This window comes from Quercus robur, chromosome 7 (genome assembly GCF_932294415.1).
Source record: "Quercus robur chromosome 7, dhQueRobu3.1, whole genome shotgun sequence".
Taxonomy (NCBI): Eukaryota; Viridiplantae; Streptophyta; class Magnoliopsida; order Fagales; family Fagaceae; genus Quercus; species Quercus robur.
The window spans coordinates 43,033,424-43,048,855 of NC_065540.1; the positions used below are offsets into that span (position 1 = coordinate 43,033,424).

The 15,432-nt window shown below is 35.1% G+C and overlaps 2 protein-coding genes across 2 annotated transcripts; both read left to right on the top strand.

Moving 5' to 3' along the window:
• Window positions 1–1,339: 1,339 nt before the first annotated feature.
• Window positions 1,340–5,480, top strand: LOC126693526 (UPF0481 protein At3g47200-like). Its single transcript, XM_050389505.1, has 2 exons — window positions 1,340–1,607; window positions 3,674–5,480. The coding sequence occupies exons 1-2, from the start codon at window positions 1,521–1,523 to the stop codon at window positions 5,051–5,053; spliced, it is 1,467 nt and encodes a 488-aa protein (XP_050245462.1). The 5' UTR covers window positions 1,340–1,520; the 3' UTR covers window positions 5,054–5,480.
• Window positions 5,481–11,800: 6,320 nt separating this feature from the next.
• Window positions 11,801–14,023, top strand: LOC126693527 (UPF0481 protein At3g47200-like). The gene has a single exon (XM_050389506.1). It carries the CDS (start codon window positions 11,946–11,948, stop codon window positions 13,509–13,511), a length of 1,566 nt encoding a protein of 521 aa, XP_050245463.1. The 5' UTR covers window positions 11,801–11,945; the 3' UTR covers window positions 13,512–14,023.
• Window positions 14,024–15,432: the final 1,409 nt, after the last annotated feature.

Here is a 15,432-nt window from a genome sequence, read left to right on the forward strand (position 1 = left end):
CTTTTAAAAATGTACAATTCGTACACACAATTAATATTTACAATTTCGCATATATTATCCATATTTTTTTAAAAAAATATATCCACATTTAACATATGAAATAAGTGGTGAATTTCAGTTAACTCAATTGGTAAAATCTCTGATCGTTGAATAAGAGAATTGAGGTTCAATCCCTGCCTACAACAAAAATCAATTGGTGTTTTGGTCTGGTAAAGTCTTTGATTGTTGACGTCATAGGTTGAACTCTATCCCAAAAAAAAAAAAAGAGTACAATAATGTTTTTTTTTTTTTTTTCCACATATATGGTACATTAAGGAATAGAAAAAACTTATATACAGTACTTTAAGTGTTTTTCTTTAAGTTTCCCTCTTAAGATTCTGTTATGTGGTTATTTAACTAAAATATACACTTTCATCCTATGAGAAAAAAATCACATTGCAAAATTTCAAGAAAAGAATTTAAAGAACAATACCTAAGTACTATATCTACGTCTTGCTCTTCAAAAATTAGACATATTTTATACCAAACTTGCTCAACAGGTGAAGGACCTAAAGTGAGTCACTGTCTATAGTTTATTCAGAAAAGTATACCACGGAAGAAATTGGACATATTTTTATACCAAACTTGCTCAATAGGTAAAGGACATAAATTAAGTGAGTCACTGTCTATAGTTTATTCACAAAAGTATACCACGTAATGAAGGCCATATGCAAGTTTCAGTCTTTTATATTTTATTTTTACATATCTGATAGATTAAATTTTAACCGGTAAAGTTTTTTCTTGCTAAATAAGATATCTGAATTTCAACAAGTGAATTGCCAAAAAAAAAAAAAAAAAATTATACTTAGTAAATATATATGTATATATATATATATATAAATAATTTATTTATTTAAAATTAATTCTTTTTTGACCTACAAAAAATTATTGAATAGCCTAACTTGAGAATCTCAAGAATTTAGGTTCAATAAAAATAAATTAATGTTATGTCTATAACATTTTTACAATAATTTCACACAAATACTAGATAGCAAGTTGTTATTGGTTTTAAATTGAGTTTGTCATTAGATTTTATCTATCAATAACAACTTGTTACCTAAAATTTGTTGCAAAATTGTTGTAAAAATATTGTGGATATAGTATTTCGCACAAAAATAATTTTGGCCCCAAACATAATCTTTAACCCTTTAAATAAAAAATAAAAGATTAGACAACAACAAGATTAGAATTAATATTCCCAACTTTCAAATATTCGAATAGAAGTAGATGTAAGTGCTATATATATATATATATATATATATATATATATCTACATGGCCCTTAACATGTTGTAGTTGGTTTGTGGTCTAGACAGTAAGGAGTGTTTGCTACAGCTCTTTTCAGCTGCTTTTCCGTTGTTGTAATTTCTTTGTATCTTTGTGTTTCAAAAATTCTTGCTCACCAACAGAAAAAATGCAAAAGTCCTAAATTTCTCAAGCAAAGTTTCAACGTACTATCAAGTATAAATTAAACACTAGAACATGGAGCAGCTGTATCGGAGGAACATTGTCATAAGAGAAGCAGGGGAAACCAGCAGTGGTCAATCTCCAACACCAATGATACAAAAGGTTATATTCTTGCTGCGACATGATCAATACCTTGTAAAATTTCATATTCATTTCATCTTCATTCATACTTCACTATTGCACTGTTGAGGGGGAAAATTTTGTTTAATTGGGAGAAATTAATCACACCAATAGACAATAGTACTAACTCCTTATCTTTGATTTCAATAACATCTGTGTTTTTTTGTTTCCAATTTCGGTGTAGTTGAAACACAAATCCAATAACAATTCTTTCCTTTTTCACTAAAATATGACATTTTTTTTCTTTTAAAGTGCTAGATGAAGATGGGGAACCATACCAACAAAGTACAAGAAAAGTATGCGTTTTTGGTACCTTGCGTGATTGACGCAAAAAATGAGCCATAAACACTACGTTTACTGCAAAACCCTTTTTTTTTTTTTTTTACAAGGGGCTGTTGATTTTATAGGAGTTGTTTTTGTTTTTTTGAGAAACAAATTTATTGCAAAACTGTATAATATGAAATTTGGGAACAAGCTTTTCTTTATTGTATCATCGTTTAACTTCGCTGTTTGGGGAAAAAAAATATCTGAGTAGGATTCATTTGGGACAACTTATTTTCATTTGTTATTTTCTTCAAAAATTAAGTTTAATAAAATTACAACTACACATAAAATAAATATAATTTTAAAAGGCTATACATAAGTTATCTCTAAGAGTAAGTTGGACCTGTGAGTTCCAGTTAACTAAACTGATAAAATCTTTGATGGTTGTATAAGAGATTTGGGGTTCAATCTCTGTCGATACCAAAAACTGATTGATGTCTTGGTCTGATAATAAAGAACTATCATTAAGAGTTGACGCTATAAGTTGAAACTCTCTAAAATATATATATATATATATATATATTTATATATTTTATTCTAAGCACACTAAAGCTAGTACAAAAGCAAAGACTTACATGAAATTAAGCATGTTAAATACCAAGCTTGCTCAATGTGGATAATTAAGACATAAAGCTAGTCATTATCAATATTTTATTCAAATTAAATGAAAGGCTTCAAAAAAAAAAAAAAAAAAAAAAGTAAATGAAAGGCAAAGCTAGGAGCAAGTAACTAGGGGTGTCCACGGGTCGAGCCGGGTCGGGTTTGTGCCCAACCCGGAACCGACTCGACTTAGTCGGGTGGATTAAAATATGACTCGAAATCGACCCAGATGACTGGTCGAATTTTTCGGTTCGGGTCTTGTCGGTTTTGAGTTGTATCGGGCCGGTTTCGGGTTTCATCGCAGAGGTCGAAATCTAGCTGATCTGGCGAGATCTGGCCAAAATCTGGCCGGATACGGTGATATTTGGCCAAAATCTGGCCAGATCCGACGAGATCTGGCCGAAATCTGGTCAAATCCGACGAGATCTGGCCTAGATTTCATCGGATAACGTCGAGATCTCGCCGTATTTGATCTGGTATGCTGAATATTTCGTCGGAAACGTTAATGGTATTGGAGATTTGGTCTGGGTTGCTTAATATTTCACCGGAAACATTTAAAGGTATCGGAGATTGGTTTCGGTTGCGTAATATTTCACCGGAAACATTAAAGGTATCGGTTCGGGTCGAGTTTCATGGGTTTTGAAATGCAAAACCGCCAACCGACCCGCCGGGGGTCGGGTTTAACAGTTCGGAACCCGCGTCCGACCGCCGGAGTCGTCGGATCGGGTGGTGGCGGGTTGGAATCGGGCGGGTTGGCCGGGTTGAGCGGGTCACCGGGTCTCCTGGACACCCCTACAAGTAACACTCTCTTTTTAATATATATATATATATATATATATATTTTTTTTCTATATATCTGGCAAATTAAATTCCAAGCTTGTATGTTTATCAAGCTCTAAAATATTGCTGCTTCAGAAAAGTGTATACTTAATCCCAAATTAAGCACGTATTAAATACTAAAACAAGAACATAAATTGCTTTAGAAGAGAAAATACACCATACATCCCGTATATGTATTCTCCTTCTCGCAAGGGGTTGGACCCACACGTGTTGAGTCCACCCCATGACAAAAGAAAAGTTTGGTGAAACAAGCGGCAGCCAAGACTAACTTGTCATTGCTGCAGGGGATAAGACGCAGAGCAGTTCGTCAATACAAATCACTGCCCTCCACGGAGTCGATGTTTAAAATGGTAATGGAGGCAGGAGAGACTGCGAAGACTAAATCTCCAAACGCAACACCAAAGATACAAACGATACAAAAGTTTGCATTCTTGCTGCGAGAGAACAAGGGTTTCAAGAAGTACTATGAGCCAAGAGCAGTATCACTTGGTCCTATCCATTATGGCAAGCCAAAATACCAGTTAGCAGAGAAGTACAAGCTTATATTGGCCTCTGAGTTCATCAAAGAAAGCGGCAAGGTTATAGACGAATTATACAAGAAGGTTGAGGAAAACATCAAGGAACTGAGGGAACACTACGAGGAGGACGCGACTAAAGACTACCCTGATAAGGCCCTCGCTTGGATTTTGTTCCTGGATGGCTGTGCAATACTTCAATACATATACTGCTTTATTACTAATAAGTTCGAAGATTTGAATATAAAACATGACTGTGCAGTCCTTGGACAACAGGATTTGTTTTTGCTGGAGAACCAACTTCCTTATCGTCTCCTGAAATGGTTGATGAAGTTGAGTGTGAAGAAAAAAGAGTTGAACGAATCTATTGATATTTTCATTAAAAACGTGTCCGATCAAAAATCAGAGGGGCACCAAGCAGAAAGCAAGAAAGGGGAGAGCCTTCATTCAAAAGAGACCCCACATGAACAAAGACTATCAATGGATGGAGAAAGGAAGCCCACCCATCTTCTCCACCTTCTGAGGATGAGTCTCTTGGATAATCCAGAAAAGGTTTCTAACAGCAGCCAAGAGAATTCGAAGAAAGATTCGCAATCTTATCGCAATGTACAGGACCTTAAAAATGCAGGGATCTGGTTGAAGCCTAGTAAAACTACCTTCTTAAATGACATTTCTTATATTAGTTCATCATGTTTCATTGGATATCTTACCATTCCTAAGATGAAAGTGGACAACTCAACAGGGCAAAAGTTCTTCAACTTGATGGCCTTTGAAATGTGTCCGGACTTCATCAACAATTATGAGATCACTTCTTACATAAGCTTTCTTAATTCACTCATGAATCATGCTGACCATGTTATGGAGCTAAGGAAAACGGGGATACTCCAAAACTTCCTTGGCAGCGACCAGGCAGTGGCTAAAATCTTCAATGAGCTTGGCACCAACTTGGTTCCAAACCCCAATATATATTCAGATGTAAGAGCAGACATCGACAAGCATCATCAAACATTGAAGAGTCGAATGTTTCGATTCTATCATGACTATTTCGATAGCCCCTGGTCGATTCCAGCCTTTTTTGGCATATTATTAGAGCTTGTTTTAACTGGCATCCAAACTTGGTTCTCAGTCAAGCCAACTTCATGCAGCTAGAGGTAACTTATCCGTAGTAACTAGTATCTTAATGAAAAACAGATTACTGAAAAATTTGTTGTGCTTTTGTTGCGTGCATGGATTCTTATACCTCTTATACACTGGTTTCCAAATAAATGGTACCTGAAGAGTTTCTTCGGTCTTTTCCAATGACACTAGGCATGGGATGCCTAAGGAACATCGAGAGCCATGTCATGCACTTTTTCTTGCTTTAATCTTGTGAGTCTAAATAAGTCAAGAGATGTATGTGATTTCTTAAATTAAGCTTGTCTGAGACAGATAAGAGTTGGATTGTGTCATAAGTAGTATTTCTTTCTTATTTCGCAATTGCTACAGTCGTTGAGTGATTGAAAGAGTGAAAAGAGAAAAGTAAAAGAAAATATTCGTTATAGTTCAGCTGATAGCTTACATCCACAAGGAAAAGCCCTTGACAACTTCATCTTTGCTATTTTCTTTTCTTTTTTATAGATGAAATAAATTTTCAACCTATGTCATTCACTTCACTATAATTGCTCGATCTTTATCATCTGGACAAGACATCAATTGATTTTTAATGTAGGCGGGCTTCAAATCCATTGGTTTTTTGGTATATATATATTTTGAACCCTAAATCTTTTATTTGACAATAAAATATTTTACTAGTAGAACTAATTAACACCCACAATTCAAGTTATATTATAATGAATCTAATGTAAAATTTAGGCGAAAATCACATTTTCGTCCTTACATTTTCAGGCGATTCCCACTTTGATCCCTAAATTTTATTTTTACCGCTTTTAGTCCCTATCCTCAAAAACGCTTTCCGTTTTGGTCCCTGCCGTTACATCAGAGACGGAAAATACACACGTGACAAACGGCAGAATTAAAAAACTATTAAAAATATTTTATTTTATTTTAAAATAAAATAAAATTTTAGTTATCAATAATTTTAAAATAAAAAATTGAAAATTTTAGTTAAAAATAATTGTTATTCATGTTATTCCCCAAGAACATGGTTTCCTAGAAAGATTTTCTTCTCTTTTATTTCATTTTCTTGACATCCAAACAAGCAAAAACATATACAAAAGTCATTTCCCTTCACGCTCCGCCACCAATGCCTTGGTCTTCTTCTACATAGTGATCAACACATTGTGCCAAGTGTTCACCCTCGACCTCTCTTTCCCAACAACTCCCACATTCATTTCCACCAGAAAAAGAAACCCAGATCAGAAGAACACAAAATGCAAACGAAAAAAAGAAAAAGAAAAAAGAAAATACTAACAGGGAGAATGAATAACTAAGAACGAATGAAAATTCAAAGATTTGTATATGTTCTTCCACAAAAATCAAACACAAAGACCTTTAAAGATTCTTTCACTCAGATGAAAACCAATTCTTTCACAAACCACATCCATGTGTGTCTCAAGGTTAGATGAAAACCGATTATTTCGCAAAGATTTCAACAATTACTCAGCCAATTTTTCACTATCTCACTACAAACACAAAGGACCTTCAAAGATTCAAAACACAAATAGCAACAAAGCAAACCCAACAAAGTAAACCGAGATGTCATGGGTTTGGCTTTGGTGTCGTGGTGCTTGTCGTGGATGGTGGTGGTGCTCGTGGGGTTTGGCTTTGGTTGAACTAGAGATTTGAGGGAGATCTAAAGATAGATTGAAGCGAGAGAAAGAAAACAGAGAGAGAAGCGAGATCTGGGAATGTTCAGATCAAGGAGAGAGAGGACGGTGGGGTTTGGTAGTGAGAAATGAGGGAAGCACCACCTGGATAGGCAGTGGTGTTGAGTGGCGATGATCGAGGAAGAGAGATCTGGGCGGAGAAAACAGAGAAAGATAGAGGGAGGCCTTGCCAATTTGTGGGTATCGAAGGTTTTGAGAGAGTGAGATTGAGAGATGATGATAAGGACGAAGAGGAGGATGGGGAGGTGGAGGATGAAGATGATGATAAGCAGAAAAATTTCTTTTTCTGGGCAACCATGTTCTTGGGGAAGAAGAACAATTATTTTTAACTAAAATTTTTAATATTTTTATTTTAAAATTATTGATAACTAAAATTTTATTTTATTTTAAAATAAAATAAAATATTTTTAATATTTTTTTAATTTTGCCGTTTGTCATGTGTAACGGCAGGGATCAAAATGGAAAGCGTTTTTTAGGATAGGGACTAAAAGCGGTAAAAATAAAATCTAGGGACCAAAGTGGGAATCGTCTAAAAATGTAGGGACGAAAATGTGATTTTCGCCTAAAATTTATATACTAGGGAATTCTAGCCTAATTCTAGACAAACCTAAGATTAGTGTCATTGTTGTAAAGAACATGGGCCTAAAATATATATGGGCCTCTTGGACTATAATATCTCTCTCACCCCCACCCTTAAACTTAAGATGAATCCTTGAGTCTATGAAATCTTGAACGTATAATACGACCACTTTGTAAACATGCAAAACAGACATCAACAATAGCAAACAGACATAGTTGTTGATAAGGGCTAATTTTTTAAAAAAAAAAATTTAACAGAAAAAATAGTAAACTTTATTTATATAGAATCTCTTTGTACAATAGGAAAGAGAAAAAAGAAGTATTTATCTAACTAAACAATAACCTTCTCTTTCTTTTTTGCAATTCTAGCCAAAGCTAGAACAGCACGATTACATCGTAAAGAAAAAATTTAAAAAAAATCTAATCAAATCAAAACTATCTCTAATGAAATTAATGTCTTCAAGGATCCAAGCGACCTCTGGTGAGCAAATTCTATCAAAGTTTAAAAGATCAACAAGTTCAGCAAGGTTACACTCTTTCTTCAACTTTTAAGACTGATGCTAAGACAGAATTGTAAAAGCTATTCTCACTAAAGAAGTCGCTGTACAAATGGAGTTCAAAGTCTTCTCCACGCGAACACATGATGCAGCAAACACTTCACCTCTGTTGTTTCGTATAAGGAGACCAAAACCCACTGAATTTGCTTTTTTTTTTTTTTTTTTCTTTTTTTTTCCCTGTGTGTGTGTGTGCGTGTGAAATAGCCAAGTTCAATTTGTAGATTGAATCAGATTGGGGAGGATTCCATTTAGCTGCTGAAGAGTTAACCATTTGACCATTCTTTTGATGTACCTCCAGAAACACCATTCTAGACAGATTAGCCGTTGTTTATTAGTCTTTGTGAGAAGGGAGTTTACTATCAAAAACCAACTTGTTTAGGTAGCTCCATATCATCTAACAAGCCATGTAGTAAGTCTCAAAATCTGAGGAAGGTAGGTTCTTCAAAGCAACTTCCATTGCATCAATGAAATTGATATGAGAAGGTAGCCTACAATCATTCCAGAGAGGAGAGGAGATTGCCGCCAAACGGCTTGGGCAAATAAACACTCCAAAAATAAGTGGGCACGTCTCAGCTTCATCAACACAGAGGACACAAGAAAATGAGTTTGAAATCTTTCTATCAAAAAGTTTGGTGCGTGTTGGAAAACTATCATTTCAAGCTCTCCAAACAAATGTCTTGACATTGCAAAACTTGTCCAATTTTCTCTTCAATCTCGCAAAGCCATCTATATCCAGGCGAGTTTCAGATAAAACAGAACTTTGGGACCTTCCTCGCTCGCCAAACAGCGGAGCTCCTGTACTGCCTCATGGATCCCAAGCCCTCGGCAGTTGAGACTTAAAATTCTCATGTTGGAGTAAGGAGTGGAGGAATACCCCCACAAATGGAATGAGAAAGATTCAGACTATCACTGTCAATAGTTTGTTTTTTAGGAGCAGGAGACTCTATCAGGGAATCAACTGTGGGATGACGTTTGTTTGGAAGCAGAGAAATATTTTGGGCTTTAGGAGATTTGATACTGTTGGAATTACGTAAGATACGTTTCCATGATCGAAGGGAAGATTTGTTGCAGCCCGATAGGTCCTCAAAAAGATTAGGGGATATCTCCATTTCAATATCAGTATTTGAAAATTCTCCATTTAAATTTTTATTCTCCAGTGCTGGGATTTTTTCCAAGTTTCCTTCAAAAACCAACAATTTATCCTTATCCTCAACTACATGTTTCCCAGGGAGCGTGGCCTTCTTGGTATTTGCTGGATGATTTGTTTTTGAAAATCTATCCTCAAAGATATGCTTGGATTTATCCAGAGGAGGTAACACAGTAGAGTAGGGAATTTCCGGAGCACTTTCTTGTGGACCCTGTGGAGACTTGGAAATTGTTTTTGAATAAAAGACAAGATCTTCGGGATTAGGTAAAATTTTATCCCGCTCTAATTTGGAAATTTGAATTGGATTCAAAAACTTCAAATTTTATCCGGACCCTCCAACCATTTAGCAGAGTCACCCAGCTGTTGACAGGTTGTTCTCGTAGTAGAATTTCCGGTCAGCGGTTGATGATCTGTTGGTGGCGGCTTGCAGATGGCTCACCATCCCCATCTTCTCCTTCAGAGACCTGCGTGTCTTCATTGTCATTATCAGAGGATTTGGGCTGATTGAAATTCTTTTTCCTTTGACGAATTTTTGGGCCATAGCGCGAAGCCATGGGCCATATTGAAGATCATCCTCCTCCGAGGAATGGCAACCTTTCTGAATTGTCTGACATTCGCGATCTTGATGCCTAAGGATATCACAACAATAACAAAAAGTAGGCAATCTTTTATATTTAAAATAGACCCATCCTTCTTCCACATCTTCAATATAAATCATCTTTCCCCTCATTAAAGGATTTGTGGTGTCAATGTCTACCCTAATACGAAAAAAAAGGCCCCAAGCAAGGCCACCCTTCGGAGCATCAACCACCAAGGGAATGCCAATCTTCAATAAGGGCTAAAATTAATTACTGGAAATTGTAGTGACAACTAAAAGCATCGTACGTGGTCCTTTAAGCTCAATGACTAGAATTTAAAAAAAAAAAAAAAAAAAAAAAAAGATCTCAATGACTTTTTCTTTTTCTTTTTAGACAAGTGAATGAACGAAATGAATGGATAAAACTTATTACTTAAAAGAAATGTTAAATTATTTCAGTGAGAAATCCAAATGGTATTATTTATATATATATATATATAGTCATATGGATTCTCATAGGTCTAGCATACAACCACTTATCCTTGTTGACACTTTATTTTGCTACCGATGAAAATTCAATGTTAATTAAGATAGACTTGAGCATACAATTAATGTTAATTGATTTTAACGGGTCCTTGATAAGAATAATTTTAATCAATTAAAAAAATTAATTTTCATTGGTCCAAAGCAAAGAAAAAAAAAAAAAAAAAAAAGCCATGCATACGTATCACATGTGATTGTTTCTCAAGAAAATAAAAAATAAAATAAAAATCACATGTGATAGCAACTTAAATGATAATTAGGGATTTACAATTATTAAATTTGTTTCTTCTTAGAAAAATCAAAAAAATTTCTTTTCTAAATAAATCTTTACCAACGCATAATTGCCATACACCCATATCCAATCAAAACCCCTAACCAAGTTTTGATCTTATTGCAAAAATGTACTATACCATATCAAACTTGCTATGCGTAAATATACTATAAAGGACCCAGATATTTTTTATTGTATCATTTAACCTTTTTTTTTTGGTCTTTTATGGAAAAAATTATCCCAGTAGGAATCATTTGAGACAGCTTATTTTCATTTGTTATTTTCTTCAAAAATTAAGTTGAATAAAATTACACCCACGCATGAAATAAATATGGTTTTAAAAAGCTATAGTAAACTCTCTTTTTTATAGGGAAAAAAAAAAAACTATAATAAACTGAACATGAAAATAAGTTAGATTTTGTATATCAAATACCAGGCTCACTTTTTTATTTATTTATTCTTTTAATACCAGGCTCACCTTAGTAAATGGTGGAAATAGGTAAAATAAAATAAACTGGTTCGTTGCTCATGCACACAGCTTAATCAAACTTGAGTTATAAAACAAGTTAAGACTTCACAAAAATGTGTACATTTGATTAGTTCTAGTGGTATATGAATAAGTTCTAATAATATGACTCTAAATTCTTCAAGCAAGAGAGTTTCAATACGTCACAATCAATCTTTCGTGCATCACATTTATCTCCTATTGTCTGAAGCACGAATAGCATACTATCGTTCTACCCTTTTTTCTGAGAAAGATAACCGTGAATAAGAAAAAAGAAAAAAGAAAAAAAAGAAAAAAGAAAAAAAAAGAGCAGTTTTACTTATTCTTGATACCATGCTTGCTGCAAGAGATAGAAACATAAACAGTAATTTTATTGCAAAAGTTCATACGAAACTTGCTACGTTGGTAAAGACTATTTCACGTGTATCACACTTTTACTTTTTGGAAGTTTTAGTTGTTTGAACTTTGAAGCACGATACAGTGCGTAATTAATCTGATTGAACCTTCGAGTTTATCTGTACAATACAATCTAATAAAATAATGTACACACTGCAAATTAAAATTCTTGAAAAATGTATTAAAAAATTTCGGGAAAAATTATTCTAAGACTCTTGATAATCTTCGAATTTTATACCATTAAAAAAGAAATTTTGAAAGCTTCTGTGGCCCTCAAAATATATTTTTTTTATTGCATGCAAAGATAAATAATCATAAAGACTAGGCTTCATTGCGGAAGCGTATCATAAAATTTGCAATCTAAATATAGTCAGGAGGAAAAGCTTTTTTTCACTGTATCATAGAACAACCAGTGATAAACAAGTTTCAATTTATTTTTTATTTTTTACACATATCTTGTAGATTTCATTCCTAGCTTGTTATGCTTATTCATCATTATGTTGTATTTGCTTTAGGGAAGTTTCTATATTCAAATAAGAGCAACAGACGTAAATTCCTGAAGCTAAAGTTTATACGTAGCAAATACAAGGTAGGAAAGCAGACTTAGAATATTCAATTGCCTTCTTTGCTGCAAACTTGCCATGGCCGGAATTTCCGGAAGAGAAGCCGGTGAAACAAGCAGCCGCATCACTGGTGCCCATACAGACATCCTTTTAAGCGAAGTTACTACCCTGGAGGAAAAGATTAAAACAGTAATGGAGGCAAGAAAAAATGTGACACCATCCCCAACACCAAAGATACAAAAGGTTATATTCTTGCTGCGAGATAACGGGGATTTCTTCCAGAAGCACTATGAGCCAAGAGCAGTATCACTCGGTCCTATCCATCATCGTAATAAGAAGTACAAGCTAGGAGAGAAGTACAAGCTTGCATTGACATATGAGTTCGTTAACGGTAGCGAAGAGAAGATAACTGAATTTTACAAGAAAATTGAAGAGAATATCAATGAACTGAAGAAGTGCTTCGAGGAGGAAGTGATCGAAGACTATGATGATGAAGAACTCATTTGGTTGTTGTTGGTGGACGGCTGCGCAACACTGCAATACATATACTGCGCAGCTAACCACAAGTTCAAAGATTTGAAGATAAAAACCGACAGTGTAGCCTTTACCCAACAGGATTTGTTTTTGCTAGAGAATCAGCTTCCCTATTGTTTGCTCAAATGGTTGATGAACTGGAGTGGGAATGAATTCGTGTTGAAGGAATCGATTGAAACTTACATTGATGGGCACGTTAAGGTACCACAACCGGAGGATCAGCCACTAATTCTCAGTTGCGCATGGCTGAGTTCGTTTTCATGGAATTGGTCGCATGAATCAGAAAATGGGAAAAAACAAAGAGGCCAGTCATCAAATTGCTGCGCATGCTTAAGAGGAAAGGGGCAACAACATTCAGAAACTGAGAAAGAAAAAAGCGATCAGTGGCCAATATCAGTGGATGTACATGAAGATCCCATCCATCTCCTCGATCTTCTGAGGACACGTCTCTTGCATAAGCATCCGCAAATCCAGCCAAAGAAATCAAATGGCGAAGTGGAAATTTGGCAATCCTATCGCAATGTGCAGGAGCTTCGAGCAGCAGGTATTCATGTGGAACGCAGTAAAGAGAAAAGTAGTTGTTTGAGTGACATATCTTTTACTACACTCGGTTTTTTGGGTTTGGGGTACCTTTGGCTTCCTCCATTAATTGTGGATGACTCAACGAGGCCTAAGTTCTTGAACTTGATAGCCTACGAAATGTGTCTTGATTTCGAAAATGATTTTGGGGTCACCTCTTACATATCTTTTCTCGATTCACTGATCGATGAACCCAACGATGTTAAGATGCTAAGGAACGCACGGATACTCCACAACTGCCTTGGCAGCGACGAAGAAGTGGCTAACCTCTTCAATGAGATTGGCAATGACTTGGTGCCTAACATTGAGATATACAGCGATGTCAGATCAAAAATTCAGAAGCACTACAGGAACAAGTGGATGACCTGGATCGCTCAATTCTTTCATGACCATTTCAGCAGCCCCTGGACTTTCATAGCTTTTGTTGGCGCATTGTTGGCACTCGTACTAGCCGTCATTCAGACTAAGTATGCTGTCAACCCTTCTCCTGGACCCTGCGATAGCTTCTGCAAGAATTTCACACGAACCTAAATACGCATAAGGTAACTTGGGTGGTGTTTGAAAACCATATCTTCAAAGTCATAATTTATGTGCAGTTTAAGTGTGAGAGTGTGTGAACTAGTTTTTACCCATCTTTATTAGATCAAATACATGGTTTCTGTGCTTTCCGTTTCAAACGCCTTCAAAATTTTATCAATATTGTTAGTACCATACACTTTTACATATATTTTGTTAAAACTATCGCATGTGGTACATTGTGAGTGACAGGGAAAAAAAAAATGATTAATCCATATAACAATAACAAAAAGAAAATCACAATTTATCATATAGGATGGTTGTGACAACCTATTCATAAAAGTGTGGTACTAACATTATTGGAATTTTATTTCACATGGATCATTCATCTTCAAAGGCCACATCATTTTATTACTTTCTTTACCTTGTTTTTGAAGTTTTCATGCAAGTCTAAAATAAGTCAGTGTGATTGTGCTTTCTAATTTGATGTAATGTGTGAGGATAGGAAAATAATTGTGAAAGTATGTGCGTGATTTGTGTTTGTCATATGTAATCAACTTTAAAGATGATTGTGTTAGTTATATGTAATCAACTTTAAAGATGAATGTATACTAGATCCAATATGTCCTCTTTTCTACAACAATATTAGTACTGTGCAAGCCAGTTGCATTGGTCATTGTCAATTGCATCAAATTTATGCCACATTCTTGTCATTGCACAATCGTCATGGCAGTTTGAGTAATGAGGGAGGAATTTCTTCACTTCTGTTTCCCAATAATATATTCCATAAGCTCAACGAGTTTTTTAATTTTTCATGAGTGAATGAAGGAAATGAATAGAAAAAAACATATTACTGCTTGAAAGATATGTTGAATTATTTCAACTAAAAATTCAAATATAAAAGAAATAAAGTTTATATGAATTCTTATGATACGGCTAGCAAATAACATAAAACAAGTAAACCACTTATCCATGTTGACATTCCAAGCCCAAAAGCTTAACATCATTTCAAGAGTTGGCCTTTAATACAATTTTTGTAAGAAATTCGTTGGAAAAAGAAAACTTTTTCTTTTGTTGCATAGAGTTGAATTTCTTGTAACCCAACGGCAAACTCTTTTAAGTAAGGGCAAATTATCACCTTAAAGAAAGCATTTTTAGCACACCCTAAAGTTATATTATGTTTTCTAATTATTTTTTGTACTAATTTCTTTGATACAATTCCAACTTACTAAATATATAATTATGTATGTGCCTTTAAGACTACACTTTTTCAAATTATAATTTTTTTGAGCCTCGCCTTTTTTTTTTCCCAAGCACAACAGTTTCAAATATTGCATTTTCAAGAAACTTAAAAATTTGTACTTTTCAAATTAAAATATATTTTTCCAAATAAAAATTCCATTTTTTTTTTATTTTGGATTCGGAGAATTAGAGATAATTGTGGGGCCTGAAATTTGGAATCCCGGCCCACTTCACATTAAGGGCCCAAAGCCCAAGCCGAGGAGCCCTACTGCCGAGGAGGTATGATAAGAACCCCTTTATGGCCCAAGAATGTAGCCGAGGACAACCTCACGCTCAACGCCTCACAAAACGCCTGAAGAAAAGGACAAACTCAGTACAAGAGCAGTACAAGCGAGAAAGTTGTCAACACCATAACGTGGAGCCCAGCACCTGACAAGCCCATACCCCATACCATACTATCCAGCTTTTCCCAACCACTCTGACGTGAGGATTGATAGGACGAGTAATTGCCCCAAACAAGGAGAAACTGACACGTAGATGAAAAAGGGGAATTGAATACTAGTATAAAAGGGAAAAGAGAGCTAAAAAGAGGGAGGCCCCGAAAAAGGAAGGAGGAAAAGGAGGAAGAATGGTGAGAAGATACTGCTCCTCGGATTAATTCCGAGGAGTCAGACCTTTCAAACCACATCCGTGT